Raw genomic sequence first — 21,622 nt, forward strand, 5'->3', positions numbered from 1 at the left:
GGCGTTTTGTTGTTTTTAGTGGCAATGGAACTGGATTCACAGGCAGACACGCATTGTGTCCTAACGGACTGTAACTTGGCTAGCCAAATATCTACTCCAGACGGCTGAGTGGAGTTGAGGGTGAGGTCTTGAGTCACCTGCAAATCTATACCCAGGTGCCATTCTGAGTTTAGGCTGGCAAATCACATGGGAGGAGGCAGCTGCACCTCCTGGAGCGCCTCACCCCCGAACCTGTGGTTGCTTCGAGGGCTGGCAGAGCCCCAGCCGCTGAGTGAATAGGCTGGCTCCACTCTCCCCCCCTTACCCCTGACCATGGCCCTCGCGCTTTATCAAACTGACCTGTTTTCCTGCCGGGAGACTCTGCCCCACTCCACCCACCTGGTGCCTCCCTGGATTTCCTGACTGCCATGAGCTTATTTTCTAACCTCCTCTTCCCTGAAGCGCACCACCCTACCCGTCCCGGAATGCGAGTTCCTGCCCTAAGCTCCCTCGAAAAACAGGCAGCAACAGGGGGGCTTTCTGGGTTCCCGAAGGCTCCCTTCCCACGTTCAACGAAATCACCAAGAGGAGGTGGAGGGAGGGAGCGGGTGGCTTGCTTCTGCGCAGGGCAGAGCTGGGCCGGTGCAGCTGGAGTGATCTTGCTACATTCAACTGCCCCGGGGCCGGAGGGCCACTGCTGAACGGAAACTGCGCTGGGGACGGCTTCAGGTGCAGGGGGGAGGAAGGACCCTCTTGCCCCTGCAAATAGAAGCGCCACACACGCCCACCCCGCCGTCCCCAGGTTCTGGGAATCCCAGGCTGGACCTGGGGACGGACCCCAGACCCACATAAGCAGCCTCCTCCCCGGCCCACCCACTCTCGTCCCCCTCCCTCACTGGCCGTCAGGCCGGTGGTCCCTACGGGGAGACCCGGCCGGCGCTCACCCCACTCCCCGCACCCGAGTCGGGCCACGGCGGAGGGGTGGGGGCGGGAGGCGGGCAGACAGGGGCGGAGTTCCGTCCTTCGCTGATTGGCTCCGCGCGAATGGGCTGCGGCCGTGCCGGGCCAACCCGCGGCGTGTTGCTATGTGCTGAGCCGAGGGGATAGGCGCGGGGGCGCGTCCGTCACGGGGCAGCCCCCGGCCCGGACCCGGAGGGATGCGGAGTGGCGGCCGCGGCAGTGGCGGAGACTGTGGCTTTAAGGGCGCGCCGGCAGCCCGGGCTCTAGCCGGGCCGAGCTCCGCCGCCGCGCACTCCAGCGAAGCCGAGCCGGGGGCCGGCCGGACGGGGCCGCCTGCTGCCAGGTGAGCCAGCCGGGCTCACGGCGCGGGCGGTGGGGCGGGCGCGCGGGGGCGTGGGGCGCGCGTTCGGGACACCGGCCCGGGCCGCCTCGGGCCCGGCTCCTCCGGGGGGCGCGGCGCCCTGCGTGGCGAGGGCGAGGCCCGCGTGGGGTCCCCGTGGGGGCGGGGAGCGAGCGGCGGCCACGTGACCGGTTTGTTTACAAACACTGCCGGGCCTCGGCTGCGGCGCAGGACGTCCCGGAGGCGCGGGCCCCTAACTCGGGCCCCGGGAAGTCCGCGAGCGGAGTGGGCACCGGGGTAGTCGCCTCTCCGCAGCTCACCCCAGTGGGACCGGGGTCCGAAGGGCCAGGGCGGGTGCTTCGGCCGTTTCTGTCCCTGGGTTCGCAGCGTTCCCCCCGAGACCCTAGGGCCCCTGGGTCCCGCCTACGGGCACTGGGCGCGCTCGAAACTCCTGGGAGCGCCCCGCCAGACCCGCCGAGGTAACCGCGGCCGAGTTCCTGTCTGGCCGCTCCCGGCGCCGCCTCAGCGCCCTTGCCAAAGGGGTGGGCGCGAGTCCCTCCTGCCCGCCCGAACGCAGGGGCCTCTCTATCGAGGACGCCCCGGGCGCTGGCGCTGAGGGGCAGCCCTGACCTTCTGCTGCCTCGAGTCCACCCTCTTTGGCCACTGACCTGGGGTGGTGGACTTTTCTCCCATCTCGGGGGCGGGGGTGGGGAACACCTGTTCTTTGGGACTTATTGCTTAAGGGATGCAACCTCTGATTTCGCTGTTGGCTTAAAGACTTTAAAACGGAGCGAGAGGGTGCCTGTTGGCTGTTTCTTTGCTGGGTGTGTGGCTGCCTCTCCCTCAGTCCCGGACGGTGAACCGCACAGGAGCTGCTTCTGAGCTTGGCTGGCGTTTTTGCTTTGGGGCCTCCTTGGAACCTGGGGAAGCTGTTAGGAGGGTGTCTTCACCTTTGGCGAGGTTGAGTGCCAAGCGGACAGCTGTACCCATCTCGGTCGCCTGACCCTTCTTCCCTTGCTCGATAGGCGAGATGGGGCTGTGCACCCCGGAGCACTGGGCCCGAGAGGTAGCCGGTGGCTTCTCTGGACCTCACTGGACATCACAGGTGCCGGGAGCCGTGGGAGTTAAGTTGAGAAGTGAACCACCTCACTGCTGTGCGGTGGGACGTGGCCTCCAGGGTCACAGAGCCTGTGACCCAGTGAGAGTGGATTCAGCCTTTACCTGGCCATGCTACTCTTGAGCCCTGGTGTGAGTGCCGACCAGGTCTTGCCCCAGGAGCAGGCTCAGGCCCTCCCCTGAGCCCCAGCCCTGGCCCAGCTCCGTGGTAGTCTGTCAGGCAGGAGTGGAGTGTGGGCCTGGGGCCCATCTCTTTCCTCAGCTGGGCTTTGCCTTATCAGTTCGATGACAGGATTTCTTGCATCTTTGTTTTGGTATCTCTGGTGCTTGGACCTGGGGGTGGAAAATGGAAAGTAAACACCATGCACAAGAAGACGATTTTCTTTCTTTCCCACTTTGAGTGGAATCCACAGTTGGGAGTGCACGTCACAGCCCTGTAAAAAGGCTTACAACTGGGATACGTTCTGGGAGACGGTAATTACCCTTCCCACCTGAAGTGTGCTGTATTAAAAGTTACTTTTTCTATTTCATTAAAAATCAACTGGTCATGACCCATGAATTTGATTTCCTGACCAAATAGGTCATGTGTTTGAGAAACACTGCTTCAGGGCAGAGGTCCTCCAGCTAAATTTTGCACAGAGACTTTTAAAAATATGGCTTGTCTGGCTATTCTGGAGGTGCTGGTTTTCCGTGGAGTACAGGAATCTGCATTTTTAATCAGTGGCCCATGAAATTGCTATGCAGGTGGTTGTTAAGAAACCCAGACCCTGGTGGGAGCTGGGGACAATGAACATTGAAAAGTATTAGCATGGCTGTGAAGTGCAGAGTCAGGTATGCAATCCCTAAATCGCTCAGCAGCTAATCACACTCCCTGGGCACAGTGGTGTTTGTTTCCAGCTGCCATGTGAAGTAATTGGTGATAAGAGACTGCCCCTCCTCCTCCCCCAGCCCGCTGGAGGGCTGCTGTTCACTGTTCTGTGGCACTAGAAGTTTCTAGGTACAGGGCTAGGGCGGGGGGTGGGGCTGCAGGCTGGATGTGAGTAGTGCTGATGAGTGGTTGCACTGTTCACAGATTATGTGACTTTTCATTGTCTTGATTTTAATGGGTTTGAGGCAGTGACACAGTCATTGTGCCTGGGGGATTAGCAGTTGGCCAATAGAAGAAAAAGGTTGGTTTTTGTTGAATGTCTGGGTAGTGTTGCTGACTAGAGCCCAGGGGAAAGGCAGATTGGTGATTGTATTTTCATTTGGATGGTAGGGGAGTCAGGGTCTCCTCTACCAACAGTTGTTAATGAGAGACCCAAGTTCCCACACCTCTGCCTATTGCCGTGTGAGGTCCCGGCTCCGGTGTACAGATGGGTCTCATTAGTCATCCGGTTTCTGATGCTGCTACCTCTGCCTTCAAGCACAAACATAGCACACACCTGATGCAGCCACACGTTAGGTTCCCCCTCTTAATTACTGTGTCCAAACATGTTGGTAGGAGAAATGTCTTTGAATTAATCAAAGCCGCAATTAGCTTCAAGAAGGCCTCTAAATTATCCAAATTCAAATTAAACTCTAGGTCTTCATGCCAAAGGTGTACCTTATATGGAAACCTAACTACGAGATTGTTTAAATTAACTTTAATTGTGTTCAGTTTGACCAAGCAGCTCACCTTCGGCACAGTTTGTTTAGAGGCTGTGGAAAGAAGGCAACCAAAGGATGGCGAGGGATAGGATATCTTGGGATGGGAAAAGCAGAGGGAGGAGATGCTCAGGTGAGGCTCAACTAGAGGGTCAGGATCAGTTCCTTTCGTAAATTATCTCAGCATTTCTTTAGGCTCTGTCAACCAAACCGCAGCTGTTTGGTTAACCTTGGCATTAGGGTTATGTATGAAGCTCTAGAAAAGGAAGAAGCGTCATTTTGAAATTTCACTTACAATGATGGAAAACCAACCTGGGCCTACAATCAGGCTCAAGGTAATTTGTTAGAGTTGATAGTTCTCAGTGAATGTTATCCTTAGCAAAAGGTGACACATGGTGCGTTTCTGAAGGGTTGCACCTGCCTGAATTTCTCTGGGAACTGTGGGTATGGCTTTGGGAGTTTTGAAAGGAAGTCAGAAGAGCTTGTCCTCCTTTGCAGTTGGCCAGTGGCCTCCCATTGCCTTGCTGCATATAATCCAGCCCAGTAGGTATTGCATGGCCTGTCCCCCTGGTTCTAGCTGCTCCCACCTCATCTCCTACCAGTCCCCACCTGATCCACCGGCTTCAGTCTGATCCAGCCACAAAGGCTTCCCTGAAGTTTCCAAAGCATGCCATGCTTGCTTGGTCCCAGGGCTTTTCTCCCGGCACTTCCTTTTCCACGATGCCCTTTCTCCAGGTTTTTGCATGACTTGCTCTGCTTCTCTGACTTGGATCTCGGAGTCTTTCCCTCATCAGGTATCTAGAACAGTCCTCCTCCTCCCTGCCCCTCACCCTCTCTTAATCGCCTTAACCTCGTCCTAAGCACTGTAATACTATGTGGAAATACATTGTCTACTTTGTAGAATGGAAGCTTGAGAGCTCTTCTGACTTGCTCACTGGTAGGCACTGAGTAAATGCCTGTTGACTGAATGAGCAAGAAAACCAATGTTCAGAATCTTTCAGTAGGAAATAGTGTTATTTTTAAGAGAGGAAGAGGGAGAGAATTTCCTCCACTTCCTGGGATAAGATAGTACTCCTGTTCTTCTGGAATTAACTGTCTTTTGGCAAGTTCTGCTTTTTGCAATATTTTTCATCGTTTTTTCCCCCTTCATTTATTGGTTGCCAAAGGCTCCTAAAGCTGCTGCTGTTAATAAACAGCCCTTGCTTCCCCCACTAACCTTATTCTAGGCCTCCTGACAAACATTGGCCTTTCTATCAGTAATCACGGTTCATTAATAGCAGGAGGCTGTAAGTAGAGCTAAGAGCCTGAGCTTTGGAATAAGAAAGACCTGGATAATTAGCTCTGTGACCTTGGACAATCTATGAAAATTCTCTAAATCTTGGCTCCTTATTTGTAAAAGGGGCCTAATAATAGTTCCTATCACACAGGATTTATGGGAGGATTAAATGAGAGAATGCAAGGGAAAGCAGGCACACAGTCAGGCACATGGGAAGCACTCAGGGTTGGGCACTCTCGGTCATGGTTGGATTTCCCTGCTTTCTGGCTGGCAGGAATCTGTTCTCAAGCCATTGATTCGGGAGTGGGCAGTGAGAGGAGGGAAAGGCTACCAAATGTCAAGTCCCTGAAGACCAAAAATGCTACGTACATGTAGGAGAACTGGGATGGAATCAAAATTGTCTAATCACAAACTGATTGCCGCCCAACTCTTAAACACCCACTCGCAGGAGTAATAGTTGCAGGCAGTTTTGGGGGGACATGTTGGGTACCTGTCCTCTGACCATTCCTGGTTTATCCTTGATTAAACTGGGCCAGCTGGCCATATCTCAGTGCCTGCTGAGTTGTTTTTACTGAGATGAAAACGTCAGCGTCTGCCCTTTGCTTTCATGGCAGGACGCTGTCAGAAATATCTTTATATAACTTGTTACCAAAATTCTTCTAAGGGTTTATATTGTAGAAGACTTCAGCTGCAACCTCACTTGGTGTTCCCTTTAAGAAGCTCCTGGGAGAAATTCTTTCAGAACCTGGTGCCAGGAAAAGCTTTGGCTCTCCCGAGGAATTGGTATGCTTTTTCTTTGTGGACAATTGGAAATTTATAACTGCTCATATTTCTCTTTTTGCTTTGGCTGCCAGGAAGTACAGAGCCAAATCTGTGGGTTGATTTCAGTAACCGTGTAGGGCCCTGCAACCTAATTTTTCCAGTATTAACCTTGTAATTCTTTGTTTTCTCTAATGGCTTATTTATTTATTTGAAAGGCAGAGTTGGAAGAGAGAGAGAGAGAGAGAGAGAGAGAGAGAGAGAGAGAGAGAGGCCTTCCATTCAATGGTTCACTCCCCAATTGGCTGCAACGGCCAGAGCTGGGTCAGGCTGAAGCCAGGAGCTAGGAGCTTCATCTGCATCTCCCACACAGGTAGTAGGGCCCCAAGCACTTTGGGCCATCTTCCGCTGCTTTTCCCAGGTCATTAGCAGGGAGCAGGATCAGAAGTAGAACAGCTGTGATATGAACTGGTGCCCATATGGGATGCTGACACTGCAGGCAGTGGCTTTACCTGCTATGCCAGAATGCCGACCTCTTTAATTTTCTGTTAATTAGATGACTTCTGAATTTGTATTAATTAGATGCTGGATTGGCTCTTTTTTTTTTTTTTTTTTTTTTTTTTTGACAGGCAGAGTTAGAGAGACAGAGAGAAAGGTCTTCCTTTTTCTGTTGGTTCACCCCCCAAATGGCTGCTATGGCCAGTGTGCCACGCCGATCCGAAGCCAGTTGCTTCCTCCTGGTCTCCCACGCGGGTGCAGGGCCAAGCACTTGGGCCATCCTCCACTACACTCCCGGGCCACAGCAGAGAGCTGGCCTGGAAGAGGAGCAACCGGGACAGAATCCGGCGCCCCAACTGGGACTAGAACCCGGTGTGCTGGTGCCGCAGGCAGAGGATTAGCCTAGTGAGCTGTGGTGCTGGTTGCTGAATTGGCTCTTAGAATCTATTTAGATCTTCGGGCTGGCTCTGTGGCGCAGCAGGTTAAAACCCCATTGGCATCCCATTTGGGTGCTGGTTCAAGTCCTGGCTGCTCCACTTCCAGTCCAGCTCCCTGCCAATGTGCCTGGGAAGGCAGCAGAAGATGGCCCACATCCTTGGGCCCCTGCATCCATGTGGGAGACCTGGAAGAAGCTCCTGGCTTCAGATCAGCTCACCTCCGGCTCTTGCAGCCATTTAGGGAGTGACCCAGCAGATGGAAGACCTCTCTTTCTCTCTCTCTCTCTCTCTCTCTCACCCTCCACCTCTCTCTACCTTTGTCTTTCAAATCTATTTTTATTTTATTTTTATTTTTATTTATTTATTTTTTTATTTTTTGACAGGCAGAGTGGACAGTGAGAGAGACAGAGAGAAAGGTCTTCCTTTGCCGTTGGTTCACCCTCCAATGGCCGCCGCGGCCGGCGCGATGCGGCCGGCGCACCGCGCTGATCCGATGGCAGGAGCCAGGAGCCAGGTGCTTTTCCTGGTCTCCCATGGGGTGCAGGGCCCAAGCACCTGGGCCATCCTCCACTGCACTCCCGGGCCACAGCAGAGGGCTGGCCTGGAAGAGGGGCAACCGGGACAGAATCCGGCGCCCCGACCGGGACTAGAACCCGGTGTGCCGGCGCCGCTAGGCGGAGGATTAGCCTAGTGAGCCGCGGCGCCGGCCATCAAATCTATTTTTAAAAAAATCCATTTAGATTTTAAATTGCAGAGATGTGAACTCTGAGGCACAAACCGGCAAAAAGGACTTAGTTAAGACACTGTAAGCCATACCTTTTTATTTTTCAGGCCAAGGCCTCTTTCTACTCCTGCACATTCTGGAAGGATACAAACTCCTAAGGAGCCCATAATATCTCAACCCCAGGAGAAATCTCCCTTCTTTGTGCAGTGGGAAAAGGAGCATGGCAGTGAGGTGCAATGCTGGAACCTCATTCCTGTTGCCTGGCTGCTCCCCTATCTCCTGGGCAGCTGTTCCTCCCCACAGGTTCTTGAGAAAGTGCTAGATCCAAACTTAGTGGTGTTGAGATCTGAAACTCAATTGCCAGCTCAGAATGAAGTTGGTCTTGAGTGTTTGGAGTTCCCTGGCCTGCTTCCTGCTGGGAAAGGAAGGCTTGGCCTGTGGGTGGTAGATGGTATCCCTGAAGCTCAGACAGGGTCTTCTGGGGTGTATGGGGGCTGGGTAATTGTAGTGGCTTGGTTTTGTTCTACCTGATAAGAAATGTTATTGTAGGAAATCTTTTTTTTTTTTTTTTTTTTTTTGGACAGGCAGAGTGGACAGAGAGAGAAAGGTCTTCCTTTGCTGTTGGTTTACCCTCCAATGGCTGCCGCGGCCAGTGTGCTGGGGCCGGCGCACCGCGCTGATCCTAAGCCAGGAGCAAGGTACTTATACTGGTCTCCCATGGGGTGCAGGGCCCAAGCACTTGGGCCATCCTCCACTGCACTCCCTGGCCACAGCAGAGAGCTGGACTGGTAGATGGGCGACCGGGACTAGAACCTGGTGTGCCGGCCGCAAGGCGGAGGATTAGCCTAGTGAGCCGCGGCGCCGGCCCAATTGTAGGAAATCTTGACCTTCCTGGTGATTTGTTTTCTCAAGGAGTTCTGTTTGCGGGTACTGTACTTGGAGCAGGGGAGCGCAGGCTTAGGACATACGCTGCCAGTCAGGGGTATTTTCATTCCTATTTTGAGCTAGAGAAGAAGAGCCTCTGGCCAGGAGCTGAGGTTTAACCTTGGCTTTGTTTTATTTTCCTGGGCAATAATCGCCGAACAGATGATAAGGCCTTTGGGTGTTAAAGATGAGTTAAGATGTGGACCCTGCCCCTAAGAGCATAAACTCTTAACCAGAGTGCTCAAGGCATGTGTGTCAGTAGCCAGAAACAAAGGAGAGAGAGAGTTGAGAGTCATGACAGAGCTGTGGCAAGAAGGGTGGGCTTTCTGGAGACGAAGTTGGGGGGAATGAAAGGATTTAGACATCCAGAAGCACTCTGGAGGAGCAGTGTGCACAGAGGCTTGGCTGTGAGCATGCCTGTGTGGGGACTACTCAGAAGGCACCTGAAACGCAGGAGGGAGAACACCGGGGTGCTGCTTGGGCTGCCATTGCTGCCAGGGAGAGCAGCTCTGCCGGTGTGGACTGTGCCTCCCAGCCACAGCCATCTGGAGGCTGTCGAGCAGTGGCTCACTGACCTGGATCAGAGGGACCCTCGAAAGCAACACTGCCCCTAGGGCTTCTCAGACCTGGCTGCCTGAAGAAGTCCTTGGCTACCCCACAGGCCTGCCAAATCAGAATTTTCAGGTTGGGGGAACTGTAATAAAAACAAGCAAACAGTTGCATCCCTACCCCTCCAAGCCACTTGCCAGGTGTTACCTAGGCAGCTGTCACATGGAGTGGAGGGCTGGAAACCCAGCGAGGGGTGGGCTGGGCGCCTGGCAGAAGCCCCAGGTGTCCTTGCTCTTCAGCCCTCTTCCCCCTGCTCTGTCTTCTTGCCTGTTGTCTTCTGTGTCATCCATTGTGTGCACTGCCTTGTCTCTTCTCTGACCTCTTGGGTCTTTGTCTGGGAGGGGTCCCTCCCCAGATTGACCCACTGCCAAATGGACCATAAGGCAGAAGGAGTTCTGTCTCCATGTTTGCGGTATTAATGGTATTACCACGTGTGTTGTGTAAACGGAAATGAGCCTGGGTTTTCAGTTGGTTTGTGTTGCTCAGGAGACTGTTAATTTGTTTCTGTTAGGATTTGAGGGAAACAGTTATCCCTGCACTTTGCTGCTGGCCAGCTAATCACCCCCCATTAAGAAGAGCAGGAAACCAGCTTTTCCTTGGGCTTCATCTGTTGTCCCACCGTCTGGGTCAGATCAGTCCCTTCCCTCATCTGCTTTCTCACATTTCTGCAGTTTCATATGGAAGCCCTGGGCTGACACTGAGAGTCTACCAGTGTTTAAAGAGGATCTGATGTTGTTCTGTGTTATAATTAGTTGGTTTAGACGCTCCTGTTTGGCTTGAAGCCCTGGAGGGCTTTGGGACCCAGGATGCCCCTCCTCAGACCCCTTTCTTGCTTGTCTGAGTAGGAAGGATCCCTTTGGGAGGTGGGGGGTGTGGACTTGAATCCTGGTTCTGGTCCTTTCTAACTGGGTGACCTTGGGAAAATTGTCACTCTTGAACTCATCATCATCGTGCCTGCTGCGCTGGTTGTTGTGAGGATGGAGATACTGCATCTCAAGAGCTGGGCCCCTCACGGGCCCATGACAGGCAGTCAGCAAATTGTAGAATCCTGAGTCTTACTGGCGGTTGCTCTATGGCCTTTTCCCCTTTTCCCACTTCCTACCTGCCTTCAGCCAATGTTCGCGGAGCTTTCTGTGTGTCCTTGGTGCCAGCTGTGGGCTAAGTATGAGCAAGGAGCAACCAGATTTGGTCTCTGGCCGAGGAAGCTCACCATCTGGTGGGAAGACTGACCCATAAACAACTGGCTTCGTGGGGCTCCTTCGGTTATACGAGAAGCTGCAGTGGCAACGTGTGCATTTGCCCTTGGTCTGCCGGGCCCGAGAGGAAGAGGGGCTTTAGTTCTTACTAAAACCTGCCTTCCCTTCCCATACCGAGAAGGGACCTCCCCTCCCCCATCACCTTCGGCAAGTGGCACTACTAGATGATGGTTTAATAATTCTCAGAACAACACACACCCATCTTAGGGCTGCTGATAAATGCCTCTTCTCTTGAGTTTTAAAAAGTTGAATTTCCAAATTCCAGTTGTAGAAAGGCAGGGAGCCCAGCCACAGATGTCAAGGTCTAGAGTTCTGGATTTATTTGAATTGGGAGATTAAAGTGAGAAAGCCAAAGGCATGCTGACAGCTGAACAACAGAGTGGTATTGGCAGATTCGGAATGGATGATTCGCAGCTAATTGGGGCCCCTTTTGTGCCCTGGGGAACTAGCACTTAAAGAGAAATCAAGGTCACACGGTGGTGCCTGAAGTCCATATGCATTCAGCAGATACTGAGTGTGGGCAACGCTGATGACAATCAAGTAATCGTCCAGCTGTGATGAGTGCTATGCGTGTCACATCGGGGGCCAGTCGTGGTGGGTGCTGGAGGGCTCCCTGGTGAAGGAACTTTTGAAGAGACCCCATGTCGCTTACCCTACTTTCCAAGACCTTTTTTCCCCCTTGATCTTCAAAATGGCTATTTTTTTATTTTATGGTTCAAGTACAGCCCTGCCTGGGGGCTGGGGAACGGATCGGATTCCTGCCTGGGAAATGTCTTCTCTGAGCAGGACCAAGTACAAGAGAAAGGAGTGGAGTGGAGGGCTGGAGGAGAGGGCAGATCCTGCCTCTTGAGTGTGCTGGAGATGCAGGGAAGGTTCTTGTGCTTCCTGGCCTGGACCAAGTCTGACACTTTGTTTCTCTATCCCTCCTGTTGCCTGGAGCAGCAGCTCAGCCGACTGCCCCTGGGGTGGGGTGGGGAGAACCCTGGGAGCAGACTCCTAGTTTGGGAGTTGGCTGGCGGTTTCTGTGGGGTCTCAGGGGTCCCTGCCAGCCTGGGGAGGTCGCTTGGGAAGCACACGGAGCAGATGTTGCTCCTGCCAGACAGCAGCCAGTTTTAAAACCATCCAACTTGTGTGTGTGGTGAGGCTCATGTGAGCTGAGGCTCCACGGGGCTGAGTTCCTGATCCCATGTGCCAGCCTAGGCAAGTTGGCATCACAGGAGATTGCTGGCTTTTTAACTTTGTGGAGCGTTGATGATGTGTGAGTCCCATGCAGTGTCCATAATTAGACATTCTAAATGTGCTGGGTAGTGGCAGAGTGAGGCAACTTCGACAGCAGCATGCTTTGACCGACGGTCGCTCCTCGTTTTATGCAGTTTACATTCACCAAGAATCGTGGCTGTGTCAGACACACTGGGAGTTCTAGAGAAACCACTGGCGCTTGGTGGTGGTGGTGAGGCTGGACCTTTGGCTGCAGAGAGTTCCCAGGTAGGTGGGGAGATAGATTCAGGAGCAGCAGGAGAAAATGCCCTTCTAGAGAAAAGTGAAGTTCTTTGTGTGCCAACCCAACTCTCTGGCTCCCAGTCTCAGAAATGGCTCTCCACTTCAGTTCTTGAACTGTTAAAGGGCTGAGCAGGAATCTTACTGGGCAGAGAAGATCAGTTATGGCATTGCAGGTAGCTGAAGCAACTTGAGAAAAGGCACGAGGTACCTGGTGACTGAGCTTGGTCTGATGGGCAAACAGGGGTTTGGAGTTGGGTGAGGAAGTGATGCCAGTATAAGGCAAGGCGGGCTTGGGCTTTTCAGTGCTACCTGAGGGGTTGGGCGATATCCTATAGGCTGCTAGGAAACCACCGGAGGTTTTGAAACATGAGAGTTGTGATCAGATTGTGTTGTATAAATAGAATTCTAGAATGGGCTGGAGAGGCAAGAGCTGAGTTGGCGAGACCCATTAGTAGGAGAGGGTGGTTTTACACTGTGCTGCTGCTGGTGGCTGCGGGGATGGCGGCAGGAGGGTGGACTGCAGAAGCAGAGCCAGGTGTCCAGGGGACAAGCAGTGCTGCTGAAGGAGAGAGTAGAAGGCATCTCCTGTTTGGGCAGCTGGGCACTCAAGAAGAAATGGAATTGGGGTGGAAGTGCTGGGAGCCAAGAGCAAGGGACAAGAGGGTGTTGACTTTGGATGTGTGTAGCCTGAAGCACCTTCCTGGGAGGACGGGGGCTGTCCTTTAGAAGGAGGTTGAGGGCTCAGGAGCAGAAGGCGTGGTCTGGGAAGGCTTGAGGGCATGTGGATGAGGGTGCCCAGGGGAACAGGCAGAGGTGTGTGGTGGGAGCACTCCCGGGAGGAGCACAGCCGGGGACACTGTGGCTGAGTTGGAGAGGTAGGGGGAACCCCACAGAAGTACGCTATGGCCCATCAGGGGGAGTCTTAGGGGGAAAATGGCCAAAGACTAGCACCCAGTGCTAGCATTCAACAGCATTTCGACTTGGCATGTTGGAAGCTGCCCGTTTTGTTACTCAGAGTCCGGGTTGTGACCAATGATATTCACAAAGCATGGCCAGGAGGCCGTGTCGCTGGTCCATTCCTCTCTAGAGGATCTTGGGTCCCACCAGACCATCAGAAGTCCGTGTTCTTGACCTGCCCTGGTTTTGATCTCCTGTAGGGTGGCGCTTTGGTGTTTCTTTTCTTTCTTTTCTTTCTTTTTTTTTTTTTTTTTTGATAGGCAGAGTAGACAGTGAGAGAGAGACAGAGAGAAAGGTCTTCCTTTACCATTGGTTCAGCCTCCAATGGCCGCCGCGGCCAGCGCAACGTGCCAATCCAAAGCCAGGAGCCAGGTGCTTCTCCTGGTCTCCCATGCGGGTGCAAGGCCCAGGGACTTGGGCCATCCTCCACTGCGCTCCCGGGCCACAGCAGAGAGCTGGATAGGAAGAGGAGTGACGGACAGAATCCGGCGTCCCAACCGGGACCAGAAACTGGTGTGCCGGCGCCACAGGCAGAGGATTAGCCTAGTGAGCCACGGCACTGGCCCACTTTGGTGTTTCTTTGGCTGTCTTCATGGAGCACAAAGAGATAAGCTTCAAGATGGTTACAATGGTGGGAAGTCCTGGGGTGTGCTGAGAATCTTGCTCCCTGGGTGGCTGGCCACCCTTGGGAAACTTTTTTCTGTTAGAAAATCTGTGTGTTAGGCCGGCGCCGCGGCTCACTAGGCTAATCCTCCGCCTTGTGGTGCCGGCACACCAGGTTCTAGTCCCGGTCGGGGCACCGGATTCTGTCCTGGTTGCCCCTCTTCCAGGCCAGCTCTCTGCTGTGGCCAGGGAGTGCAGTGGAGGATGGCCCAAGTCCTTGGACCCTGCACCCCATGGGAGACCAGGATAAGCACCTGGCTCTTGCCATCGGATCAGCGCGGTGCGCCGGCCAATAGCGTGCCAGCTGCAGCAGCCACTGTGGGGTGAACCAACGGCAAAGGAAGACCTTTCTCTCTGTCTCTCTCTCTCACTGTCCACTCTGCCTGTCAAAAAAAAAAAAAAAAAAAAAAAATCTGTGTGTTGACCAACCAAGATGTTTTTGTTTTATAGGAAACATAAACCTTATAGGTTTTATGAGATGAGTATTTTCATCCTGGGTACTAGAGGACTCACTCTTGCAGTTGAACCATAATTTTGTTGTTGTTAAAGATTTATTTATTTATTTAAGAGGTAGAGTTAGACAGAGAAAGGTCTTCCATTTGCTGGTTCACTTTCAAATGGCTGCAGTGGCCGGAGCTGAGCTGATATGAAGCCAGGAGCTTCCTCCGAGTCTCCCACTCAAGTACAGGGCCCAAACACTTGAGCCATCTTCTACTGCTTTCCCAGGCCACAGCAGAGAGCTGGATCAGAAGTGGAGCAGTGGGATTTGAACCAGTGCCCATCTGGGATGCTGGCACTGCAGGTGGCGGCTTTACCCACTACACCACAGCGCCAGCCTCTGAAGGGGGAGTTCTATAAGAAAAGAAAGAAGGGCACCTTTGATGAGCTATAGCCAAGTGTCCTTGGTAACTTACCTTCATTTTAGTTTGGGTTCTTCACATTATTTTTGATTGAAATTTTAGGGTGCCAGCATTTTTGTGGCACAGTAAGTTAAACCTACTACACCTGTGGCACTGGCATCCCATATGAACACCAGTTCGAGTCCTGGCTGCCCCACTTCTAATCTAGCTCCTTGCCAATGAACCTGAGAAAGCAGCAGATATCCCAGTTGCTTTTTGTCCTTTTGGCTAAGATCAAGTTTAGAAGATGTACCAAGTGTTTTGGTACATCCATGTGGGAGACCAGGATAGAGTTCTAGGCTGCTGGCTTCAGTCTGATCCAGTACTGGCCATTGTGGGCATTTGGAGTTAACCTTGTGCATGGAAGGACTTTCTGTCTGTAACTGCCTTTCAAGTAAAAAGAAATTTTTAATTTCTTTTTTAAAAGAAATGAACTGAATGTTGACTTCATAGCCAGCTAGTAACAGTGACTGACATCCTTCTTTTTTCTTTCTTTCATTTTTTTTTTTTTTTTTTTGACAGGCAGAGTGGACAGTGAGAGAGAGAGACAGAGAGAAAGGTCTTCCTTTGCCATTGGTTCACCCTCCAATGGCCGCCACAGCTGGCGCGCTGTGGCCGGCGCACTGCGCTGATCAGAAGCCAGGAGCCAGGTGCTTCTCCTGGTCTCCCATGGGGTGCAGGGCCCAAGGACTTGGGCCATCCTCCACTGCCTTCCCGGGCCATAGCAGAGAGCTGACCTGGAAGAGGGGCAACCGGGACAGAATCCGGCGCCCCAACCAGGACTAGAACCCGGTGTGCCGGCGCCACAAGGCGGAGGATTAGCCTAGTGAGGCGCGGCGCCGGCCCATCCTTCTAACATGTAGTAAAAAGCATGTCAGCTTCAGAGTATTGGAGGGGAGCTGCTTCCTCCCAGGTAAAGTGCTGAACCAGGGGCCTTGCGCAGACACTGTGCCACCGACTTCGTGGAGGTGCTGGCCAGCAGCCAACTCTGGACTCTGTGTGTGTGCTGGTGTGCTGGGACCTCACAGAAATTGAGGCCTTAAGGAAATAAAAGTTGATAGGCAGGTGCTTTGCTCCAGGGCAGGACTGGGCCAGCAGACACCATTGCAACACAGAGTCAGGACTTGGAGGGCCAAGGGAATCCTAGAGGGCATGGGGATTAACAGCTGACAGCCGAACCCTTGGGTTGAGAAACATGCAAGGTTTTGTTTATGGGGCAGAGTGACTTCTTGAATCTGCAGGCTGGATTTTATTATCAGATGGAGTTGAAGCACCCCTGGGTTCACGATGGTGAAAGAGGCATTTGTCTGTAGGCTGACGACCTGGGTTTCCCTATGTGTCGTGCACTGTCACTCTGCGGCAGTTTTAACGGGATTTTCAGAGCAGTTTGCGACCGCGACCCCATCTAGAGATTAGCAGAGTTGGCCCAGACCGCCGAGGTCACTTTCGCGGTGCTCCAAGTGATGGAGTGGCCTGTCCTTTGGAATGACGGTGGTAATATCAGGTCCCCAGCTAAACCCAAAGCCTGCTTAAGCCACAGTGCGCCTTTAAGTGGATTAGTTTGGGCCCTAACCTCCTAACCGCCGTGGGTCAACCTGGGGGACGGGAGCACCGTTCCTTTTGGTCTTGTGAATAGGAACAGTTTCTGCCTTTTCCTCTGCCTTCCTGGCAAGGACTGTGACTAATGAAGGTTATTGATCCCTCACTGTGTGCCAGGCGCAGTGCTCTTATCTTGGGTGATCTCATCTGGTTCTTGTGTCCCTTCTGGAAGGTAGGCACGGTTGTAATCTCCTTTCAGGCAGTTTGCCCAGCGGGGCTGCAGCTGATGAGAAGAAGAACCCAGACGGAATCCCAGTCCCTTGGCCTCTGGACCACACTGTTGCCCATGTTTCTGTACCTGCGGCTCTGGGTGCCTCCTGGTCTGGGTTCAGGATCCTAGTGAGGTGACCACTAGGGGAAAGATGGCAATTCCTCTGGAATAAAGGCCTTCCACAGCCATCCCATCTCTCTGGCTCCCAGTCTCAGAAATGGCTCTCCTGGGGGCCCAGCACTGTGGCGTAGTGGGTAAAGCTTCAGCCTGCAGTACCGGCATCCCATGTGGGCACGGGTTCGAGTCCTGACTGTTCCGCTTCCAGTCCAGCTCTCTGCTATGGCCTGGGAAAGCAGCAGAAGATGGTCCCAGTGCTTGGGCCCCTGCATCCGCATGTGAGACCTGGAAGAAACTCCTGGCTTTGGATTGGCGAAGCTCCAGCTGTTGAAGCCATTTGGGAAGTGAACCAGTGGATGGAAGATATCTCTCTCTCTTTCTCTCTCTCTCTTCCCTTCCTTTCTTCCCTCCCTCCCTCCCTCCCTCACTGTAACTGCCTTTAAAATAAATAAATCAACCTTTAAAAGAAAAAAAAAATGTCTTTCCTGGCTCCCTGCTCTGCCACACCACTGATTGCCACCAGCCAGTGCTTCCCTCACTCCTCGTGGCTCCTACCCTACTGTCCTCACAGGTAGTGTGAAGTCCCTTTCAGGCTTTCTAATTGGTTTATTAGTCTGTGTATTTCTAGAGATAGCGTGCACTCCCCCACCCGAAGGTTCACTCTAAGCCACTGCATTGCTGGGGCGGGGCCAGGCTGAATCCTGGAGCTGGGAGCTATAGATCCAGGTCTCCCATGTGAGTGGCAGGGACCCAAATGCTTGATCCGTCACCACTGCCTCTCCAGTCTGCTCCCCCCATCTCCTTGGTCTCCATTGGCAGGAAGCTGGAATCGGGAGCTGGAGCCAGGATTCAAACCCAGGCAGTCTGAAACAGGATACTGCCCCTCCGTGGCATCTTACTCTCTAGACCAAATGCTACCCCCTTTATTTCTATGTATTTCTAGAGATTGACTTATTTATTTGAAAGGCAGAGTTAGAGGGAGAAGGAGAGAGCTTCCATCTGCTAGTTCACTTCCCCAAATGGCTGCAATGGCCGGAGTTGAGCCAATCTGAAGCCAGGAGCCAGTTTCTGGCGTTGTACTTCACTGCACCATGTTCCCTTTCCCACCCACTACAGCAGAGAGAAGGGAGACTTTGCCTGGGGTTGAGATAGTACGGGCTGCTAAGGAGTTTGTATACTTCTAGAATGTGCAGGAGTAGAAAGGGGCCTTGGCTTGCAAAACAAAAGGTATGGCTTACAATGTCTTAACTAAGTCCTTTTTGCCGGTTTGCACCTCATAGTTCACATCTCTGAAATTTAAGGTCTAAATGGATTTTTTAAATTATTTGAAGGACAGAGTTACACAGGGAGGTAGAGACAGAGAGAAGGATCTTCCTTCCTCTGGTTCACTCCCCAGATGGCCGCAACAGCCGGAGCTGCACTGATCTGGAGCTAGGAGCTGCTTCTGGGTCTCCCACAAGGACTTGGGCCATCTTCTGCTGCTTTCCCAAGTCACAAGCAGAGAGCTGGGTCAGATGTGGAGCAACTGGGTCCACAGTGCCATCTCCCCGCAGTGCCCCCCCTCCCCCCCCAGAAAAAAACCAACCTAGACTCAGAAGTGTAGAGAGTAGGCGTGGATGCCAGTAACTGGTCTGAGATTCACAGCCAGGATTTTAAACATCAGCTGTGGTCCAGAAGAATTGTGGTTATCCTGGTGTCTCAGCGTGGGATCTGAGTGGAAGTTGTGAGGGAGAATTTTGGTTAGGTGGGGTATGAGGTCCCAGAGTAACTCTGCCTCTTCCTCCCTTTGGAGGGAGGGGGGAAGGGTCCTGGTTGTGTGTGGACCTGTTCGTCTGGTAGGTGGGTAAGTCTAGTAGGCAGATCAGTGAGAAGCAAGGAGGGTTCAGTTCAATATTGGGGTCTAGCCTTTCCCATGTGCCTTGTGCTGCTGAGTTCAGGGGTCCCTGCTGTTGGAGCTTACCCTGATAGAGGTCCCAGAGGCAAAACAGGATGATGTTAGTTTTACTAGGGTTAAGCCAGATAGAAACTCAGAGAAGGAGCCCCTGAGTCTAATGCTGAGGGTACATTTCAGCTGAGTCTTTTAAAAATTACTTATTTGAGCCAGCGCCGTGGCTCACTAGGTTAATCCTCCGCCTGCAGTGCTGGCACCCCGGGTTCTAGTCCCGGTCGGGGTGCCGGATTCTGTCCCGGTTGCCCCTCTTCCAGTCCAGCTCTCTGCTGTGGCCTGGGAAGGCAGTGGAGGATGGCCCAAGTGCTTGGGTGCCTGCACCCACATGGGAGACCAGGAGGAAGCACCTGGCTTTTGGCTTTGGATCAGCGCAGTGCACCAGCCTTGGCAGCCATTTGGGGGATGAACCAACGGAAGGAAGACCTTTCTCTCTGTCTCTCTCTCTCTCACTAACTCTGCCTGTCAAAAAAAAAAATTATTTATTTGAGAGGAGAGAGAGACTGACAGATGGTTGGAGATGAGGTGAGGGTGGGTGTGTGCTACTATCCACTGGTTCACTCCCCAAACGTCTACAGTGGCTGATGCTGAAGCTGGGAGCCAGGTGCTCAGTCAGGGTTCCTGCCACCCACTTGGAGGACCCAATTACTTGAGCTATCACTGCTGTCTCCCAAATCTGCATTTGCAGGAAGTTGGAGTCAGTGACTAGAAATGCATATTCTTTTTTTATTTGAAGGTCAAAGTTAGAGATTGATTGATCTTCCATCTCCTAGTTCACAGCCCATATGGCCACAGTGGCCAGGGCTGGGCCAGGCCAAAGCTAAGAGCCAGGAGCTTCCTTCTGGTCTGCCACATGGTGGAGGGGCCCAAGTACTTGGACCATCTGCTGCTTTTCCCAGGCCATTAGGAAGCTGGATCAGAAGTGGAGCAGCTGGGTCTTGAACCAGTGCCCATGTGGGATGTCAGCATTGCGGGTGGTAGCTTTACCTGCTGTGCCACAACACTGGCTACTAGGGGTGAGTGTTGAACCCAGATACTCCAGTGTGGGACAGGGACATCCCAGTTGGCATCCTGACCACTAGGCCAAATGCCTACCTCTGAGCTGAGCCTAGGCTAGCATGGTGGTGAGAGGTAGGGAGGTTGTGTCCGACTGGGAGAGTGGTGTCGCTGAAACTCTGAAAACGCATGTGGTGTGTTAGGAACGACGAAGGCTGGTCTCGCTTGCAAATTCTAAGCACCTCAGATTGTTCCTGACACCCGGTACACTCTTCAATATCAGATCAGTCAGTGGGGTATGAAGTCTAAGGTGGAGGGCAAGATGGATCTGAAGCTGCTGGGGTGTCAGCAGTAACCACACCTGCAGTTTATTGCTTAGTTACAGCATGCCAGGCACATATGCCGAGCGTATGTTAACTTAGGTAATCCTCACGAGAGCCCCAGGAGATGGATAATAGGATATCCCTATTTTTTTGAGGAAAGTGAAGTTCAGAGAGGTTAAATAATTTGCACCAGGCCTAACAGCAGGTAAGTGTCAGAGCTGGGATTTGAGACAACTTCCAGGTCTTCTCAGCCACTGTGCTGTATTGCCTTTCTGAAGACTGTGAGAGTGACAATGTGGTTGTACCTGCTTTGCAAATAGGCAGCACTGATGGGGATGCAGAGTGTAGATTTGAGGGAGAAGAGCTGAGCAGGGTGGGGTAAGCCAGAGGTGCTTACCTTGGGGCCACTAAGGAAGCCACATCAGTATTGGCACATGCCTCCCCCCCCTCCCCCCGCACCGCCATGTGACCACCACATTGTCTCACCTTGAAAAGGGAACTCTAGGCTTGGAGAGGTGTCCCCATCATACTGAAAACCAGATTAAAGGGTCCTGTTGAAGAGGGCAGGCCATCTATTCCACTAGCACAAACCTGGCTACACAGAGGCACCTGATGCAACATGAATAAGTAAACGAGAAGAAATGAGATCTTCTCTCTCTCTCTCTTTTTTTTTTTTTAAATTAGATTTATTTATTTGAGAGGCAGAGGCAGAGAGATAGAGGGCTTCCATCCTCTGGGTTACTCCCCAAATGGCTGCAACAGCCGGAGCTGGGCCCATCTGAAGCCAGGAGCTTCTTCTGGGTCTCCCACGTGAGTGCAGGGGCCCAAGGACTTGGGCCATCTTCCACTGCACTCCCAGGCCATAGAAGAGAACTGGATTGGAAGTAGAGCAGCTGGGACTCAAACCAGCACCCAAATGGGATGCCAGCACTGCAGGTGGCAGCCTTACCTGCTATACCACAGTGCCAGCCCTGGAATAAGATCTTCTCAAAGGGCCCCAAACTCCGTGGCTGTCTGAATTCTCACGCCTTCTTTTCCTTTTCTTTCGTTCTCTTTTTAAAGCATCAGCATCTGTTGTGTTTTGTTTTTATTAACCACTGTGAACAGTAGCAGCCATTCCAGTGTGTCTTATGCGCCAGCCCTGTGTAAGCTCTCAGATCATCTCATGCAATACCTGGAACCCCATGTAGGTGGGCCTTAGGGACAGGCAAGCTTAGGGTCTGAGAGGCTGAGTAATTTGCAGAAGTTGTCCAGCTAGCAAGGAGTAGAACTGGTTTGTGTGATTCCAGAGCCCACTTCTTCCCCAGCCCTCACTTCCTTTCCATCAAAACCCGCCATGGATACCCCGACATAGAGGCACAGCTTCAGGATGGCCCTTTGCTGTGTCTGGGGCAGTTACTTCCTGCCATGACTTGCACTTCATGGGGCGATTTCTGGGGCTCTGTGTGTGGTAGCCCAGCCTTGCTTCCACTGCACATCCCCAGTTCTTTCACGGTTAACTGAAGCATCTATACCTGCTAACCTCCATCCTGCTGCCACCCAGAAGGCTCTGTTGAGTTCCTGCTGCTGCAGTCCCACCTCCCGTGGAAGTGGCTGGCTGTCAGGTGGGCCGCTGGCACTTAGTGGGTGCTTCCCGTGCTTTTGGCTCTCAAGGTGATGTGTCTGAGATCTTTGTTTTTAATCATAATATTTCACATTTTTTCTTTCCAGGCCGATCAGCAGGAACCAGCTGGGGGTGGTAGCAAATCTTCCTTTAATTTCCACCGGGATGGATTTTAGTTCACTTACAATGGTGTTGAATTTGTATGTGTGCCCTGAAGCTTTTAAATATCAAGCTCATTTGATAATTGCTGGAAATCAGTTTGAACTCCTCAATGTGCTCAGTGAGTTGGACTCTTGAATCCTGTG

At 52.7% G+C, this 21,622-nt stretch overlaps 1 protein-coding gene across 4 annotated transcripts in view; it reads left to right on the forward strand.

Annotated features, from left to right (window-relative positions):
- The first annotated feature begins 1,063 nt into the window (after positions 1–1,063).
- The window catches only part of YPEL2 (yippee like 2), a 72,760-nt gene continuing 52,201 nt past the window's right edge, over positions 1,064–21,622 (forward strand). For 2 of the 4 annotated variants that reach the window (XR_011383548.1, XM_070060991.1), the window contains exon 1: positions 1,064–1,282. Coding sequence is in view for 1 of the 4 variants with exons in the window: in XM_070060991.1 (XP_069917092.1) it covers positions 1,137–1,282 (146 nt within the window). In the remaining 3 variants the exon portion in view is untranslated. Of the gene's footprint in view, positions 1,283–5,966; positions 6,081–21,622 lie in introns of those variants that run through there. The other 2 variants (XM_051824814.2, XM_070060992.1) reach the window with 2 other exon arrangements.

This window comes from Oryctolagus cuniculus, chromosome 17 (genome assembly GCF_964237555.1).
Source record: "Oryctolagus cuniculus chromosome 17, mOryCun1.1, whole genome shotgun sequence".
Classification (NCBI taxonomy): Eukaryota; Metazoa; Chordata; class Mammalia; order Lagomorpha; family Leporidae; genus Oryctolagus; species Oryctolagus cuniculus.